At 37.3% G+C, this 19,907-nt stretch overlaps 1 protein-coding gene across 1 annotated transcript; it reads right to left on the bottom strand.

Moving 5' to 3' along the window:
- Positions 1-713: 713 nt before the first annotated feature.
- On the bottom strand, positions 714-9,360 carry LOC145632630 (uncharacterized). The gene is made up of 7 exons (XM_081684981.1): positions 8,264-9,360; positions 7,824-8,028; positions 4,964-7,159; positions 2,618-3,067; positions 1,157-1,276; positions 936-1,067; positions 714-842 (listed from the first exon to the last, which is right to left on the bottom strand). Exons 1-7 carry the CDS (start codon positions 9,358-9,360, stop codon positions 714-716), a joined length of 4,329 nt encoding a protein of 1,442 aa, XP_081541107.1.
- Between the last annotated feature and the right edge of the window lie 10,547 nt (positions 9,361-19,907).

Below are 19,907 nucleotides of genomic sequence, written 5' to 3'. Positions count from 1 at the left end.
CAGATTGCCAGAAGACTTGGATATACAAATGTGTGGGTGGAAAGTGATTTTACAAAAGTGGTGAAAGCAATTACGTGCTTGAACAGTGGTGCTACTCCTATTCACCTCCTATTTGATGATATTAGATTGGATAGCTTAGTGTTTGATTTCTTTGATACCTCTCATATTACCTCCTACTCGTATTACTTATTCCACTATAACCTTAGTTATATTATTAATGTAAAAAAGAAAGTGGCAATTATAGAATAACACCATTCAACAATAAGTCAATAATACATGAGATAAATAAAGATAGCTGCTCCATTCAAAAAAAAAAAAAAAAAAAAGATCAAGATAGTTGCTTGAGATCAATGGATGCATCTCCCAAAATAGCACGCTTAAATAGTGTAGCTTCATTAAATTCGCTAGTGATGAGTTTTGTCAAATACTTAAGTCGTTCAATTCCCATGGATGTTGTCTGCAAAAAAAAAAAAAAAAAAAAAAAAAAAAAAAAAAAAAAAAAAAAAACCACTCAACCTTGTATCTATCACTCTATTATACATATGAAAGTTATAAATCAATCTAATTCAACTTTATCGTATAGAATATTTTTGACCAATCTGATTTATTTTCAGCTTCAATATACTTTAAGATGTACATGCCACAATCAGTTCTGCATAAAGTAATATAAATATATATAAATTTGATTAAGAATCGATAGTAAAATGTTAACATTACAATAATACTCCATACCCATTTGGTTGCAACGGTGTTTTTTGAATATCTACATCAAAATTTACACACTCTTCAAATATTCGCCCCAACTTAGGATGATTCCCATATACATGTGGAGTCTTGAGAAGCTGTAACATCAACAACGTAATAAAATTTTAAGTCAACAAAATTAAATTGATAAGGACATATATACTAATTTCTAATTAATAAGCTTTACTTACCAGCTCTGAAACAATTCTACGACGATCATCGTTAATGCCAAGTGAATCCAAAATATAATTTTTCCTTTCAATAAAATCAATAACCAATAGAAACCAATGTTGTCCATAGTCATCATTTAATGGCACATAAACCTATAAAAATACAATTAACTTTAATCATATTTTTACTCTTCTTAAAAAATTTCTTAATTACATAAATGTCAATAAATATATCAAGATACCTGCTCAACATTACTACTATCATTAGGCATAAAAGTTTCTATCCACCATTCCTGAAACTTTAGCGTGCTTGCAAACTTTGACATTCTCTTTTTATCTAAATGAAATTCCATTACTCTATACTATAATAAAAAAGAACTTTCTCATTAGTTTAGTGACATCAATTAATCACATTATTAAAAAAAAAATGACAACAATTCAATTACGTGAAATGAGTTGGGTAATATCATTTTTTTAGGAGCGACATCTTGATGCAAATTCATGTCGTATAAATAATAATCAATAAACTGTAAACCAAACCACATTATTCAAAATTTATAATACGAATATTGATAAATAAGTTAAAAATAAAAATTTGAAGTTAATTATATACTGTGCTTTGTAACCACTTTCCTGGATAAATACATTTAATATCAGTTACTTCTGCATAATTTGACACGTGTTCATAACAAATGTTAGTATTTTTCTTCCATTTAGCAATGCCAACACAAATTGTACGCTCTTCAGGAGATAAAAAATCCAAATATGACTTGTATGTATCTGGAACTTCATTTTGTTAAATAATATATATACATTGTTATCACCTTCTTTTTCTTAGACGACTTGCATTGAGCTTTTACAAGAATATATTGTATTGAAAAATCTATATCGTTGTTACATTTCATATTTTCTCCTTCATCCTGAGAATAATAGTTTGATTTTATTATATATTGATAATAAAATAACTAACAATATCATTACGTACTATTCAATCATATAGCGTTCATACCTCTTCCTTTACGAAACTTTTAACCACCGGCTCAGATACCTTCTCCTTATCGTACAATGTAGTACTTTCATCCTTACTCAATACATCATAATCACAACCATTGACCAGTTTAAAGCGAATAAAATTAAATGTGAAAATAAAACATAAATAATCAATTAAACATACCAATATGGTTTCCTCCTGAGTTTGAGATTTTCTTTTTAACCTCGAATTCTTCAACTTTTGATCATCACCATGACTTGGATGGATAACATTTGACTTCACATTTTGTTGTTTTTTACTCCCTCCGTCCCAAAAAGAACGACCCATTTGGGTTGATTACGCGGGTATTAAGGAAGTTAAGTAAAAAGAAGTAAAAGTATATTGGAAAGATAAATTTACATGGGGTTTGTAAAAAAATAGAGAGAGAAAGTAATAAAATAACATGGAAAATGAAATTTTTATATGGGGAAGCTAATTTTGTACAAATATTGTTGCAAATTGGTGGTGTTTTAATGCAAATGAGTCATTCTTTTAGGGACAAAGTTTTGACCAAATGGGTCGTTCTTTTAGGGACGGAGGGAGTAGATTCGTTATTGTTGCTCTTTTTATTACTTGTTGTTTGTTTAGTAGCCTTGATTTTTTTGATTGGAAATTCCTTTAATGTAATTAATTGACTACGGAATCGATTTCCAGTATATTGGAAATTAATTACCTCACTTGGAAGTTTTGGAGGGCCATTAGTGGGTACGTTTACCTTTTTTTCACAGTCCAAATCTAGTTCTCTTCTAGCACTTTGATTAGTAGGGAAATATTTGATAAATGGTGAGCTACAAGATTCTTTAGGAGTACCACATTTTTCTTCTAATTTTTCCTTCAAATCTTCCTCTGATTTTTCCTTCAAATTTTTCTTCGAAAACCTATTATTTAAATCTCCTACCATTAATGTTCCAGATGTAAAATCCTTCTCTTCTATATCTTCTTTGGTCTTAAATAAACCATTATCATTCTTTCTTATTTCATTACTCGTAAATAAGGCCAACATCTTTTCAATGTTACTATTTATACTAACAACTACATTTTCAATATTTTTCATTGACTTGATAACATCAAACTTGTCTAATGGTATTTGATCTCCAATATGATCTGCATTATCATTTTTTTCCTGCATTTAAATAAGTGTTTACATATATTGATAGGAATACGTAAGCATCCAATTAATTATATATAAGACTATAAGATGTATAGAAAAATAATTTACCTTGATGCAAATATTCTCTGTACAATTGTGAGCATGTTGTTTTGAAGGAGTCAAATTCAAATCCATCGATTAGTTTCTTTGACCAAGAAACAATAAACTCAGACCATATAATAGGTAATTTGCAAAATCTGAAAATTAAACAAAAATATTAAAGATGTACGGAATGAGAAATCTACCCAACAATGACAAAGTCAAGAATTTAATTAAAATAGTTGATCGAATTTGAAAACTGTAATTGACATCTAAATACTCACGGAAATTAAAGAATCTTTTTACCAAGATTTTATATAAACTAATAAAAAACATACTAATAGATCAGGGGGGTGGGATTGAATCCAAAAAGAAATAAAACACAAATTAGTATAATACTAATATTGGTATTTATATTATTGAAAAATTGCAAGTTTGATTACAAAATAAGTCCATTAATTAAACGTCCTAGTACAATGTAATGGTGAACAGAATTAGATGAAGAGTGACATTATACTGTCAATTAAGAATTTGACTCGAAATTATAAAAGCCTCATATGCATTTATCTATACTCTAATTGACTAAAACTGAATAAAAAAACAAAAAATTATAAGAATTGACTAATAACAAGTAATAGAGTAGCAAATCACACAGTAGTATCGTGGTATGGAGCACTTTCACCAAGATTTTATATAAACTAATAAAAAAAAAAATCAGAAATTGCAAAAATTGAAATAACATCAACAATTTATAACAAAAGCTGAAGAAGCATTACGAGGGAGAAGAATAGAATTACTTGACAAATGCATGCCGAGATTAGGGTTAGGTTTTTTTAGGGTTACGTTTTAGATTAATGAAAAGAGAGATTAATATTGAAAAAAACTATCAAATTACCTCAATTGAATCTTAAAATTAAAGATGTTGAATAATGTTGTCCCCAAATTACAATTTCTTCAAGATTTAAATGTGATGAATGAAAATAATGAAGGAGGTAGGTAGAATGGGAGAGCGAGAACGATAGAAACTGGAAAAAAAAAAAAAAAACCTACGTGAGAAATATAAAAGGAATTAAGTGTTTTCCTATATATATATAATTTAGTAATACATAGCAGTACATAACATTTATGGTACATAGCGGTATTTGTCATGCACTGTAGACTCTCCCAAAAAAAGATATAGGTTAATAAAATAATGTATTGATTCAATTATTATATAATTTCAAGTCACCTTAGTCTGGCAGTCATACATATTACAGATTTTTAAAGCACAGTAGCACACTGTAATCCATGCTTAAATTATACACAGCAGAAGTTGATTATTGAAGTGATCATATCAATAAGATAAACAATAACAGAAGACACATATCTTATTTCTCTAATTTATTTCTCAGCAAGTTGGTGACAACTAAACGATTTCCAAACAGAGTTAAAAATTTATAATTCATAGATGATAAAACGGTTAGACGACTTTGCCAGCTTAACCTATCAGATCAACTTCCCATTGTGTCTCTATTTGGCTTCCAGCTCCCAGCCAAATTCTAATCGATATTTTGATAAATTATAGAGGAATAGAAAATAATTAGAGTAGAATAGCTTGCCTTCTCGTTGATCATAATCAGGAATATATAGAGTTTACAAAGATATCGGGAATTAACTAAATTATAGAAGATAAATATAAGGAAAGATAAATATAAGGAAATATTCTATCAAAACTCCTAATATACGATAATATATCAATAATTATCTCAATACCCCCCCTCAAGTTGGAGCATAGGGATCAAAAATGCCCAACTTGGAGAGTAGAAAATCAAATTGTGCTTTCCCGAGTGCCTTTGTAAAAATGTCAGCAAGCTGTGAAGAGGTCGAAACATGAGATGTAGATAACCATCCATCAGTAATAGCATCACGAACAAAGTGACAATCAATCTCAATGTGCTTTGTTCTTTCATGGAAAACTGGATTCTTTGCAATATGTAAAGCTGCTTCATTATCACATAACAACTTAATTGCTTTGGGATGTTGAACCCCAAGACTTATCAACAAGCCTTTCACCCACTTTAATTCTTTCGAACATGAAGACATGGACCGATACTCGGCCTCCAAAGAAGAAAAAGAAACAGTTGGTTGCTTCTTTGTTTTCCATGAAATAGGAGATTTTCCAAGAAAAACTAGCCAACCAGATAAAGATCGACGAGTTAGAGGACAAGCAGCCCAATCCGAATCGCACCAACCTTGCAGAGTCAAGTCACAATCAGAGCTTAATAAAATACCTTGTCCGGGAGACCCTTTCAAATATCGAACCACCCTCATTGCTGCATCCCAGTGTTCACTACGAGGCTGCTGCATAAACTGAGACAGAATATGTACAGAATACGCCAAATCAGGGCGCGTGACAGTGAGATAAATCAAACGACCAATGAGTCGTCTGTAAGCCTCCGGATCGGAAAGAAAATTGCTTGTTGCCAGACCTAGTTTGTGGTTTTTCTCCATGGGAAAACCACTAGGCTTTGAGCCTAATAAACCTGTCTCAGAAATAATGTCCAAAGTATATTTGCGCTGACATAAAAACAAACTTGCAGAGCTACGAGCCACTTCGATCCCCAAAAAATATTTTAAAGGACCTAAATCCTTCATTTTAAAACAGTCACACAAATAGGCCTTAAAAACAGACAATGCAACAGAATCATTCCCAGAAATAATTAAGTCATCAACATAAACCAAAACTGTAATCTGAGCATCACGAGTAGTATAAGTGAATAGAGAGTAATCAGAGTACGACTGTTTGAAACCATACTGTTTTAAGGCCGAAGTTAGCTTAGCAAACCAACATCGAGGTGCTTGCTTCAAACCATAGAGTGACTTCCTCAATCTACAAACCAATGAATGATCCGAACACTGAAAAGCAGGAGGCAATTTCATATAGACTTCTTCATCTAAGTCACCATGAAGGAAAGCATTGTGGACATCCATTTGATGAATTTCCCAATTCTTAGCGGCCGCAATAGCAAGAACAGTGCGAACTGTTGTCATTTTAGCAACCGGAGCAAATGTCTCATCATAATCTACACCTGCTTTCTGATGATTACCAAATACCACCAAACGAGATTTGAGGCGCTCGACCTCTCCATTGGAAAGAAACTTGGTCTTGTAGACCCATTGACTCCCTAGAGCCTTTTTACCTGGAGGAAGAGGCTCCAAAGTCCATGTACCATTGTTCTCTAAGGCCCGAATTTCTTCATTCATTGACTTTCGCCATCCTTCAAATTGCATAGCTTCTTTAAAACTTTTCGGATCTTTGGTTTGAACAACCGCTGAAATAAACTTTCGATAACTCATAGAAAAATTGTCACAATGTATATAATGTGCTAAGGGATACTGAGTACCTGAAGGCTGATTGGAAGACGGAGACGGGCTATTGGCAAAAACCGAGTGAGTGACATAATCTCGGAGCAAAACAAACGGGTACTTTTCCCGAAATCCGCGCCCCAAATCTGGTTGCTGGGGTACGGGAGTGCGTGTGGTGTCGGTGTGCTGCTGTGGCTGTGGCTCTGTGTTTCCGCTGCTGTGGTCTGCCGAGACTTCATGGCCAGCTGCTGGCTGCGGCTGTGATGCGTGGGCATCATGGCCAGCTGCTGGCTGCTGCTGTGATGCGTGCGCATCATGGGCAGCAGCTGGACGCTGTTGTGATGCGGCATTGGCTTGGAATTTCGCACCCTCCCTGCGGCCAACACCATCATGCCACAAGGGAGGTGCGGTGTGGGCTGCATTGGGATCATCATACACCTCTTCGTCCACAAAAATTTCCGCAAAATCACTATGAACATTATCCGTCATATCATGCATACTCACATCAACATTAATGTCATCCGGGCACCCAAAAGGAAATACATCTTCCACAAATTTAACATCACGAGACACAAAAAATTCTCTAGTTTCAAGATCATACAACCTCCACCCCTTTTTCCCAAACGGATACCCCAAAAAGACACACTTTCTACTTCTACTAGCAAATTTATCCCCCTTCGTCTTTTGATTATGAGCAAAACACAAGCATCCAAAGGTTCGAATAGCATCAAAGGAAGGTGGTTTATTAAAGAGAATTTCGAATGGGGTTTTATTTTGATGTAGAGGTGTTGGAGTACGGTTTATTAAATGGGCAGCGGCCAACACACATTCGCCCCAAAAGAAAATAGGCAATTTTGCTTGAAATCTCAAGGCTCTCCCAACATTTAGAATATGTTTGTGTTTTTCGTTCTACCCTCCCATTTTGTTGAGGAGTTCCCACACATGAGGTTTGAAAAAGAATGCCAGTAGCAATGAAAAAATCAATCAAGCAATTAAATTCGGTTCCATTATCACTCTGAACAATTTTAATTGTTTGACTAAATTGCCTTTCAACCATAGCAACAAAAGCCATAAACATCTTAAACACCTCAGTTTTATCAATCAACAAATAAATCCACACAACTCTAGAATAATCATCAACAATAGTTAAAAAATAACGAGCTCCACACGACGAAACATGTCGATATGGACCCCATAAATCACAATGTATTTTCTCAAAAATTCTAGAAGATTTATTGTCACTCAAGGGAAATTTTTCTCTAGGTTGTTTAGCACGAAAACACACTTCACAACCTTTATTTAAACTACTCTTATTATTGCTAATATGCGGAAGCAACTTAACTACATTTTCTGAAGGATGCCCCATTCTTCTATGCCAAAGCTCCAAATCTGACGAAGCTTCAACCACAGACACACGTTGCACCACATCCGGTTTGCCAAAGAAATAATAAAGTCCGTCTCGCCTAATTCCCGTTCCAATCAGCTGCTTCAGTCGGTCCTGTATAGCACACATATATGAGTTAAATTGGACAACAACATTCAATTGATCACTGAGTTGAGTAACAGAAAGTAAATTGCAATTAAGATGTGGCACATAAAGAACTCCGGTAATAGTTATTTGATCGGATAATTTAACCGATCCTTCCAAAGTAGCAAGCACACTTTCACCGTTCGGCAAACCAACGGGGCAATCTATATAACGAGTGTCAAATAACCAAGATTGATTACCGGTAACGTGATGAGTAGCTCCGGTATCAATAATCCAACAAGAATCGTCGGTCTTACCATGTAGACGATTTTTCAAGAATTTTTGCGTTACCAATAAATCCCGAAAGCGCCTTCCATTGCTCCGTTGTGAAGGCCGTACCTAAGGGAGATGACTCGCCCTCAACTGTTGCTGCATTGGCACGCACACCTCTGCCTTGACCTGCTGCCTTATCACGCTGCCCAGGCACCCAACCAGCAGGGTACCCATGTACCTCGTAGCATCGTCTCGGGTCGTGACCCTTCTTGTTGCAGTGAGGGCAGGGTGTCTTGAACCAGCAATTTGAGAAGTCGTGCCCCGGCTTCTTACAATGAGTGCATACCCGATCAGACGAGCCGCGCCCACCACCAGTACTAGCCCAAACAGCGAATCCAACAGCCTCTGTGGATTTCGGCTCGGATTCCTGTCGAGCAGTACGCACGCGTTCGTCTTGTACCACAAGCTGGTATTCCCTATCGAGGCTTGGCAATGGATCCTGCGATAAAATATTAGTACGGAGAGAAGAGAAAAAATCAGAGTATAATCCCATCAAAAAATCGTGAAGCCGAGATTGTTCTCTCCTCTGTTCGTGAAGCTGCCCTGCTGTACATGAAGGACAACACGCACAAGAGATCAATGGTTCATGGTGGTCAAGTTCTTGCCAAATTGAATGTAATTTGCCGTAGTAGACAGAAACCGCCATTGATTTTGTCTGCTCACACTTGGCGAGCGAAGATCGGAGTTGCTGGATGCGTGGACCATTGGTCTGTGCGAATCTCTTCTTGAGGTGATCCCAGAAAGGCTTGACCTCTCTGAATTTTGAAAGAGAAGCTTTCACTTCCGAAGCTATGGTGTTCGAAAGCCATGAAATTAACATGGCGTTAATTGCAGTCCAATCAGACTTTGTACAGGGCGATTGGGGTTCATTAATTGTTCCGTCCAAGAATTCAAACTTCCAGCGAGCCTCTAAGGCAGTTTGAATGTCAGCCGCCCATTCATCATAATTATCGTCTTTGAGACGTGTGGGTGTAATGTAGTCCCCGGGCCGATCTTGTGGTCCGAGATAGTATGGAGAATTAGGTTCAATTTTAGAAGGAGGTGGTGGCGGCGGTGGCGGCGGAGTGTCGTCACCGGCCATGATTAATCAAGAAGAAAGAAAAAAAAAATCAACCTGCTCTTGATACCATGATAAATTATAGAGGAATAGAAAATAATTAGAGTAGAATAGCTTGCCTTCTCATTGATCATAATCAGGAATATATAGAGTTTACAAAGATATCGGGAATTAACTAAATTATAGAAGATAAATATAAGGAAAGATAAATATAAGGAAATATTTTATCAAAACTCCTAATATACGATAATATCTCAATAATTATCTCAATATATTTACCCACCATGGCCTGAAGATAAATTCAACACACCCAAAGTCCCCCATCCATTGTATTGTACTATGATGAATAAAAAACTTGAGAGTAGCACTTGAGGGGATTACTTCATTTTCTTTTGGTTAACATACATTATCATGAATTTCGTCCAACTCCAAGAAACACAAAAGTTGAGAGAAAAGATAGCTCTCTTCTCAAGTACATCTAACAAGAACATAACAACTTCCATACGGAGAGTGAATTCAAGAGCATCCTCCCTTCATAGTCGAAAATTGGAAACATCAGCATAAGAGCACAGAGTGGTTCAGCTGACTTAGAGACATGTAAAAAAGCTTGACTAATTTAGTGCAATTTCATAGCAAGGTTATGACATCAACTTCAAGCAGACTTTCATTCATGTACACACCCCATTAACAACAGCAGAAATTTCCCAAAATATTCTAGAATAGCCAACCATCTACAGTCATCAAGAAGCTAAACTATGCACTCTTAACTTACTTTCATAACATCATTAGAAAACATAATTAACCACTACCAATCGGAATTATACATACCCCCTCAACAACTCAGAGAAGCAAGCTACAATCAGCTGGCTGTCAAGAAGCTACAGATGGTGCACAATCAAGACTCATGTAAATCTCGATTTTGATTCAAGAAACACACATACAAGATATCATGACACAAGCTTAACCCCAGATATGCTAACAGCCTACAACTGAAGACATGAAAATGCCAGACTGGAAACCTCACCAATATGGTCAAACACCACCTGCACAGATTAAGTTCAACATATTAGAGGATGGCGACAGAGCATACAAACCACATATAAGTAATTGAACAATAGATCGTAAATTACACTTCAAGAGACAATCTGCTTGTATAAAGTGCTGATGCAATGCTTTTAATAAATTTTACGTTATACATACAAATACTCCTTGGCCAAAATTAATGTGACTGTCAAGATCGACAGGCCATAGGTATTAAGAAGTTGCACGCTCTTGGCATTTAAATTTTGTTCACATAAAGAGCTTCTCATCTAACTTCCAACAACTATGAAAGCATTATTACGTAAAATCAAACAGAGTAATACTAAATGAAATGAAAAATAAATTAAAGCCTTAGCGCCACATGCGAAGGATTGAATGTAAGCACATCAATTATCTGCAAGAAAGACAAGTACTACTCATTAGAAACAAGCAGAATATAGAAGCATGCATTTCAACCTACATGCTGAGACTCTCAAAAACTATATAATAATCACATAGTAATTAGATAAAGGACGCCAATATAATGTTGATAAGAATAAAGAGAGACGTGAAGGAAGAATGACAGGAAAGACTTGAGCAAGATAGGGCCAAGAAATTAAAACTAAATAAAGATGAACTACTATCCAAATAATATGTGAGCAGCAAAAAGTGAGGAGAGTGACAAAAACTTACAAGAGATAAAGCAGCAAATATTGTCAGAACCCAGTCTCCGTTGCCATCGGAAAGATAGCCATGGTGCAATTTTGCTAGAAGAACATGAAAAGACAATTTCAATGTAAAACCATCAATCCTAGTTGTTGTACAGGTACAAAACATGTCCAAATTAAGGAAAGCTCAACAAACATGTGGGATAGAAAAGTAAATTATCAAAAAAATTATATCATGTAGTCATGCAACAATCAAAGTTGTACTTAGGAATGCCATCTTTTGGGTTATTATTTTCACGGATTAAAATTGACTTAGATTCATAAAAATTTGGATAAAATTAGCGAAAAGCATGGCTAATAGATGTTGCTCATACCGCACATATATTTTACTATGTTAAGAAATCAACATAACTCAAAAAAGGAAAATATCAGCTTGTTGAAAGGAAATTTGACCTACGGAATTTAAGCCCCAGTACTGAAAGTTGAGCAATGGGCAAATGGCCCTCAAAAATGCTTTGATGCTTGCAATGTAGTTAAGTTCAACAAAGAACTATAACTAATAGTAAAGTATGTTATGAGCTAAAAAGATCAGAGGAAAAGTACTGGATCACCAATAAATACTGAGTCCTAAAGGATTTCTTGTTACCATCATTTAATCAAAGGAGTAAGAGTTGTTGGAAATAGGTAATGCAAACGGATGCTCGCGCCCGATTGGGCGGTGTTCGCCCGATCGGGCGGAGGTGGCTAAGGAAAATAGGAGAACTCTCGCGCCCGATCGGGCGGCCCTCGCCCGACCGGGCGGCGGACTCGAGTTTTTGACGAGCCCGATCGGGCGGCTGAGCTCGATCGGGCGATTTCGCCCGATGGCTCGCCCGGGATGGGGTTTCTAGATCGCCCGACCGGGCGGTGTTCGCCCGATTGGGCGCGACACCATGTCTGGAGAAACTTAATCTCGCGCCCGATCGGGCGGCAGCTCGCCCGATCGGGCCCGCCTTTTTTCCTAGGTCGGTTTAATTTGCTTTGCGTGTATCCTTTTCCGGGACTCATATAAATAGAAGTCTTGCCTTTTCATGTGATTATTCACTTTCTAGCCGAAAATACAAACCTACCTTTTGAGATCTGAACAGTTCTTGAGCAATTCCACTCTTCGGGTTCGGGTGCACGAATTACGGGGAGAGTGGCGTTAAACTTGGGGGGCGTGCGTCATCAGGAAACCTATACCGGTGGTGGCGTATTTCGCTTCTAAGGCAGTGGATTTTGTTCCACGGCGCGACCGTGAGTTGAGATCTTCAATCAAGTATTTTCCCTTTCATCTTCTCTATTTTTGTTATTGGAATCGACAGGTATTTTACCAATAATTTAGAAGAGAAATAGTATTAATTTATTATACTGTTGATTCCTGGATTATTCAATTATATAAATCGTTTGATCGGGATGGAAATTAAAATTTGGTTCGGGATCGTCGTATGAAATTCATCCGTATTATTTGCAGTTCACGAACCGTAATTTTTGGGGAAATTTATTTTATCCGTCAGTGTGCAATATCTGTGTACATTATTGGAAGGATGAACTCGGTAAAGTGTGTTTGATCATTGCTTATCTGCAGCCTTCTTTATTTAATTTGTGGCTCCTAGTGGACATCATGTCAACAAGGTTAAGGAAAGTTAATTCCTAACCTTTTCGTTTGTCAAATATGGTTTCATATTGAACCATGTTATTTAAAGAATTTAGAGAAAAGAAAACCTGAAATTTCCATTGAAGAATGTCGGTGGAAGCAGTGCAATTCAGAAGTCTTTAATTTGGAATATTAATTAAAGTGGTAGATTATCAAAAAGGTTGCTCCTTCTCTAGCGAAGACTCCAACAGGATATGCAAGTAATGCAATCGGTTATGGAGTGCGAGGATCGATGGGCAGCAATGGTGTCGACTGTCGAGTTATAACTCAATAAAATCTGTCTAGCGAGTGAGCCGAGATATGCAACAATAGTTGGTCAGACCATTGCTCGTAATCAGATAAGTTATCCTTCTCAATTTATTTAAGTAATTTCTAACTCTACATAATATTTGTGTCTATTATTATGTGCCCCTGTTATATATGCATAATTTAATTATTATGAGCTATTGTTTAGCAATGTGGGGGTGTTTTGAGTTAGATTTTTGTGACTAACTAGTAAGTTAGTTTGTACTCTTGTTGATGAGTGGTATTGAGGAGGAAGGTCTCCGAAAGTGACGTTTATCTATAGCTTTTGGCTTGTTGTTTGCAAGTAATTTATTTCTGCTAATGTATGTTTCGTCCAATGGTAATTTATTTATGTTCATGGACTTTAATGTGTTTTGTCCTAGTAGATTAGGGATGACATGTGTTCTATCTTATGATAGCATTTTTATTGTTATTTTTCCTAATCATGGACAATGTTTTGTTGAGCACGGAGTATGTGATAAGCTTATAAGTGTCTCTTTTTTAGATTAAAAAGGGATTTAGAATTATTGTTTCTTTTAATTCTTGTGATATTAATCAGCTTTGTTCATGAACTTGAAATGTATGTAATTGGCTAGAGGTCTAGAAATTATTTTTCTTGTTGATGGTCTAGATGAGACCGGGTTGATTTCCGTGCTTATTAGCAGAATAAAAAGGCTTAACTAAGTAAAGCTAGAATGGCCATGCAAGTTTGAAGTGTAAGTGCCCCACATGAGGTAAGGATGGGAATTAACATTCTATATGTCTTTACAATCTATTAATCTTCTCTGAATGTTAGTATTGTAGGGGGTTGCAGATATGTATCAGTTGTTTATTTGTTTAGTAAGTATTTTACCCAATAATTTGGTTTATACTCCCTAATTTGCTACCTAATTCATGATTATTTTCATGTGGTATCTGTGATGTGGGGGTTTCCAATAATGAAGAATTGACTTCTAGATATGTTTCACGTAAAGCATGAAGGCTTGTGGGACTGTGGGTGATATGTATGCTGAATATCTGCTACGTTTATTATGTACGAGCTTGATATGTTAAATCCTTGAAATGTCTCAAGTATATGTTTTCCTATGACATGACATGTTAGTTTTTGCTCGTTCATAGGATTTGTTCTTGTTTCCTAAGCTTTATTCTGCCAGTATAGTTGATGAGTTCATCATCTAAGGTGTATTGGATTAAAGCTTAAACTAGTGTTGATATCATCTTGTTTTTACTTTCTTGATCGAAAGTTGTATGTAGATGTTTGTTGTGTGGTATATATTCATGTAGTGGTGAATGGAAAAATTCTGAACCATATGGATAAACCTGATTGACTAGTTGTGGAAAGAAGCATGTTAACGCGAGTTGTGCACTCTCTTTGAGTCTGATATGTTTGAGAAGAGTATATCTTGCCTTGCTATTAGAAATCCATCTGTTGTAAGTATCTTTCAAGGTGAGTTGAAAGGTGGTTGACTGGAAATGGGCTAAAGGTAAGATACTACGTTGTTAGGATTTATTCTGTAAGTTTGGTGCTGACCAGCTCTTATGACTCACCTGGTTCGTTCTAAGCTTGTCTGATTTGCCGTAAGGTTGCTTAAGCTTCCTAGCATGATTGATTGTAAATCAAGGGTGTGTATTTTAAAACGCATGCACAGGTGACAACTTAGAAGATGAGGTAATTTTTGCTCATGATGATGTTATATCCTTTGTGATATGTATGGTGAGTGGGGGTTAGATTTGAGTACTCCAACTTGTTATGTTAAATTTTTCTTGGCATGTGATTTGAACTTCTTGATGCATGTGTGATGTTACTATGGTTTGCATTGATAGAGTTCATTTGCTAGAATGATCATAAGTTGTTGACTTCACATGCATGTTGTTAATTGAGATAAAGATGTATATGTGTCTCTAAGCCAAGAGACAAGTACAAGATAATGTGATAAGCAGAATGGTTCTAGCCAGTATGCCGATGAACTAATAAAGGTACGCATCAATCTCATTATTGTGATGTAGAGAAAGTGGTTTGGTAAATTATATTTATCATGTCTAAGCCAGAGTTATTTTCATGATTTGGCCTTGATGTTTGATTCAAATGTGCTAATGTTTTGCAATCTAAATGATGAACAAACTATTCTTGACGTGTAGTGGTTTTGTTGTAAACTATATTGTTCATTCTGTTTGTCAAGAGAGAATTACTCAATTATTGTTTGAGTTTCAGTTAGTACAGGGTTGAAGGTTAAAGTGAGAAAGTTTCTCAAGTACCTATCCAGTAAATTATAAGAGACATTGATTGAATGAACAACGATGATTAGTTGAACCTCTTCAGTGTATGATTTTTACATGATGAAGGGTGGTGCTCTGTTTCGAGTGAGCTACAAAACAAATTGTTGTACACTATCCATTATGAAGCAAAGGTTCATTAGATTGGATGACATGGTCAAGAAGATGATTGTTGCAAAAATCAATCTCTGGAAGTTTGTCCATTGTGGGGGTAAGTTGATCCTCATGTTCTCTACATTATTTTTCACAAGTGTCTATGTATATTGTCAGGAACTATAGATGTAGTGACAAAGTTAGACAGATCTTGTGGAGATGATACTCATGTTATAGTACGTGAAAGCAAAGAAGAATCAAGCAGGTCCTTATACTAGGATGAAGCACAGGTAAGTGCTTGATTGTCAAAGAGAATATATTTAAGATCCTGTGGGGTAATTTAAATCATTCTAGTGACGAAGTTTAAAAAATTGAGTCTACGTCCTGAAATGATCTGGCTTGATAACCCTATAATTTATATGGTTATGAGATGCTTTGGTAGACTTGTTGCTTGATGTTTGCAGGTTGAGCTTTAAGTGCTCTTAATATGTCCATAACCCAGATTGGGTGGTCAATTGAGACAGCTTACATGGACACACCGAAGTATTTTAATTTATTGAACTTTTGTTCTGAATGGGTCTAGAGCCTTGTTTTGGTTGACTCATTGTTGGATTTACACCATTTACGTTTATTGAATCTATAACTTTTTTCAGTGGTTTGTTGATCAGGTGGATTCAGTAAGGTTGAGTGTAGCTCTTAATGTCATTTGTCTAGTTATTCTTTGAGCAGGGATTGATAATGGTTCTTAAGTGGATTTAAGACCATTAGCCCAGTGGCTCTTAGAGTAGGATTGATAATGACACCGAAGGTGGAAGGTTGAGCATTGCTTGCTCTTAATACTACTAGTCTAGTTGCTTGAGAGTAGGGAACAATAGTGATCCTTAAATGACTTAGAATCACTAGCCCAGTTACTACTCGAGTAGGGAACGATAGTGGTACCGAATGACTGAGGTTGGGAGTATCCCTTAATGCATCTAGCCTAAGAGCTCGTTGAGTAGTGGATTGATAGATGCACCGACGAGTTGATAGGGTTGAACTTTTCGTTCTTAATGTTCTTATTCCATTGCACAAAAAATCTTGGGTTTGCAAGGTGCTTGAATGTGTTTTAAGCCTGCAAGGAAAGACTCTAGATTTGCTGGGAATGTGTATTTTATACACAGACAGAACACCTACGTGAGTACGAGGAGTGGCCTCCTTCAAGGGAAAATTGTGGTGTAGTTTTCCTGAAGTACTCATGAGAGCCCAAGGTGTAGGTCAAGATTGGCGGAGTTGCTTAAGCTTTAAAGTCAAGGTATGTGTATTCAAGGTCCCTTCCTCGCTCCTAGGATTTCAAATCTTAGGATACTCACTAGGGAAGTGTTGAAAACCTTGTGCATTAATGTGTTAGTTCAAACCTTTGGATACTAGCATTTAAGTACTAAGACTTTCATTTACTGTTCAGATTTCATGTTGAAGACCCGCTCGCATTAGTGGGGATTGTTGGAAATAGGTAATGCAAACGGATGCTCGCGCCCGATCGGGCGGTGTTCGCCCGATCTGGCGCCCGACCGGGCAGTGTTCGCCCGATCGGGCGGAGGTGGCTAAGGAAAATAGGAGAACTCTCGCGCTCGATTGGGCGGCCCTCTCCCGACCGGGCGGCGGACTCGAGTTTTTTACGAGCCCGATCGGGCGGCTTCGCCCGATGGCTCGCTCGGGATGGGGTTTCTAGATTGCCCGACCGGGCGGTGTTCGCCCGATCGGGCGCGACACCATGTCTGGAGAAACTTAATCTCGCGCCCGATCGGGCGGCAGCTCGCCCGATCGGGCCTGCCTTTTTTCCTAGGTCGGTTTGCTTTGCGTGTATCCTTTTCCGGGACTCATATAAATACGAGTCTTGCCTTTTCATGTGATTATTCACTTTCTAGCCGAAAACACAAACCAAACTTTTGAGATCTGAACAGTTCTTGAGCAATTCCACTCTTCGGGTTCGGGTGCACGAATTACGGGGAGAGTTGCGTTAAACTTGGGGGGCGTGCGTCATCAGGAAACCTGTACCGATGGTGGCGTATTTCGCTTCTAAGGCAGTGGATTTTGTTCCACGGCACGACTGTGAGTTGAGATCTTCAATCAAGTATTTTCCCTTTCATCTTCTCTATTTTTGTTATTGGAATTGACAGGTATTTTACTAACAAGAGTACAGTAAGCAAGAGAGAGAAAAAAGAACAGTTGAGAAGAAATTAAACTACCAAGAATTCGATCATGGCATGCTAACCATAAAAATGCACGAATTCTTTGCTGAATAGGAGCTTTCCAAATGATATTCCAGCATTCTTCATCTAACACATCAGTTTCATGCCTCATAATTCCCAACACAGAACAAATTGAGAATTTACCTTGATTGCCTTCTTTCCAATACACAAGATCTACCATGGTGGAGTCAACCCGAAGTTCATTATTTTGGATGATTTTCAAAGTCACAGGATCGAGCAGATAAGCAAATAAATTCCACTTCCACCCAACTCCTTCCTCGCACATTTCATTTACAGTTTCCCCTGCTATATTATCCGGGATTGGCTGAGAAACCAAATCACTAAGTGGTTGGTCAGTACACCACTTATGATCCCAGAAAGAGAGTACGTTCACCATTTCCTACGGCCATCATTGTTCCTTTGCCTATGTATTGAGCATTTTTCGTGATCCCGCTCCAAACATTAGACATTCCTGCCCTCGGCTCGAACATATCAAGGTTGCACCTTCCTTTACAATATTTAGCTCTCAAGACTCTAGCCCATAAAGCATCCGGATCAGCCAAATTCGCCATCCTAGTTTGGTTAAGAAAGCAGAATTGGCTTGCCTCGCAGACATGATCCCAATTCCACCTTGGCAGTCGGTTTTTGAAGCATCTCCCAAGAGAGGAGATGGACCCTTTTGTGCTCATCATTGCCCCCCCATATGAATCGTCTGCGTTTTCTTATCAATCTCATCACACGTTCCTCGGGGGATTTTGGCAGATTGCATAGAATAGAGCGCCATAGTGGAAAGCGTGGATTTGGCAAGAGTGATTCTACCCGCAAGAGACAAATATTTTGACTTCCATCCAGCTAAGCGTACATCAATTTTCTCGCATAAGTGATTGTAAGTGTCTTTGGTTACACGTCCTTTCAATGTCGGCATTCCCAAATAAAAGCCCAAATCATCTCTCCTTTCCATTTGTAAAGCAGAACTGATGCTCATTTGTTCAGCTATGTCGATATTATTAGAGAAATAAACTCTTGACTTAGCTAAACTAACCTTTTGCCCAGAAGCATAGCAAAAACGGCTAAGGCAGTCATATATAATTGCAGCTTTTTCTACACTTGCCTCGGCAAAAAGAATAATGTCGTCAGCAAAAAACAAATTGGAAAGAAAGGGACCATCACGACTTGCTCAAATAGGCTTCCATTTTTGTTTTATGATTGACTCCTCTATGGTTTGATAAAACCTTTCCATGCACATCACAAAGAGATAAGGAGATAGGGGGTCCCCTTGTCGAATCCCTCTACTCGGTTTGTAACTCTTCGAAGGTTCTCCATTCCAAAGGACTTGCAAAGATGCCGAAGTAATGCATTCCATAATCACCTCTATCATAGGAATAGGCAAATTCATTTGAGTCATGGTGTCACGAATAAAGGACCATCTCAATCTATCATACGCTTTTTCAAAGTCAATCTTGATTGCCATGTATCCCTTAACACCTTGCTTCCTTCTCATCGTATGAACTACCTCTTGCATGATTACAATGTTATCCGTGATTTGGCGCCCCGGAACAAAGCTTGCTTGGGTATTCGAGATTAGGTGAGGAAGAACGGTTTTGACTCCGTTCACTAACACCTTTGTAACAATTTTATATGCAACGTTGCATAAACCAATGGGGCGGAATTGAGAGGCTAACTCTGGATTCTCCACTTTCGGTATTAAGGTAATACATGTTTCATTCATATGCTGAGGGAGCCCTTTCCCTTCAAGATTAGGGATTATACACTTGTACACGGTGCTACCAACTACCACCCAATTTTTTTGGTAGAATAAAGCATGAAAACCGTCGGGTCCAGGGGCTTTGAGGGCAGCCATCTCCTTGATTACTTTCTCGATCTCCACCTTTGAATAAGGGCAAGTAAAGGCCCTCCAGTCTTGAGCAGAAAGATCTGGAAAAATATCTTGCGGCAAATTAATAAACTCGGGCTCACCTTCTTAAGTAAAGAGCTTCGAAAAATAGCCAACAATGTGATCTTTGTTCTCGAGTTTATCTTGCAACAACTGATCATTCTCTCCCTTTAGAGACACTATCTTGTTTTTCCACCTTCGAACAATGGTGCTAAGGTGGAAAAAAGATGTGTTGCGGTCTCCATTTTTTTAGCCAATCGATCCTAGCTTTTTGGTACCAAAGCATCTCCTCCCTATCGAGACACTCATCTAATTGCTTGCGAAGTTTTGCTTTCAGTTTAATTAACCCCCTATCAACCTTGATAGCAAGCTTTCTTTGTACACCATCAATGCGTGCTAGGAGGCTTCTTTTCTGTTTAAAAATATTGCCAAAG

This window comes from Chenopodium album, chromosome 5, assembly GCF_948465745.1.
Source record: "Chenopodium album chromosome 5, dcCheAlbu1.1, whole genome shotgun sequence".
Classification (NCBI taxonomy): domain Eukaryota; kingdom Viridiplantae; phylum Streptophyta; class Magnoliopsida; order Caryophyllales; family Amaranthaceae; genus Chenopodium; species Chenopodium album.
The sequence above is the reverse complement of the archived record's forward strand: the minus strand, read 5'-3'. Positions and strand labels throughout refer to the sequence as shown.

Coding starts and splice junctions, on each gene's coding strand:
- LOC145632630 (XM_081684981.1), bottom strand. CDS start 9,360: ATGGCCGGTGACGACACTCCGCCGCCACCGCCGCCACCACCTCCTTCT. Junction 3,068..4,963: donor TTGCTGACATTTTTACAAAG/GCACTCGGGAAA, acceptor ATTTAAATGCAG/GAAAAAAATGATAATGCAGA. Junction 1,068..1,156: donor ATAGTAGTAATGTTGAGCAG/GTATCTTGATAT, acceptor GTATTTTTATAG/GTTTATGTGCCATTAAATGA.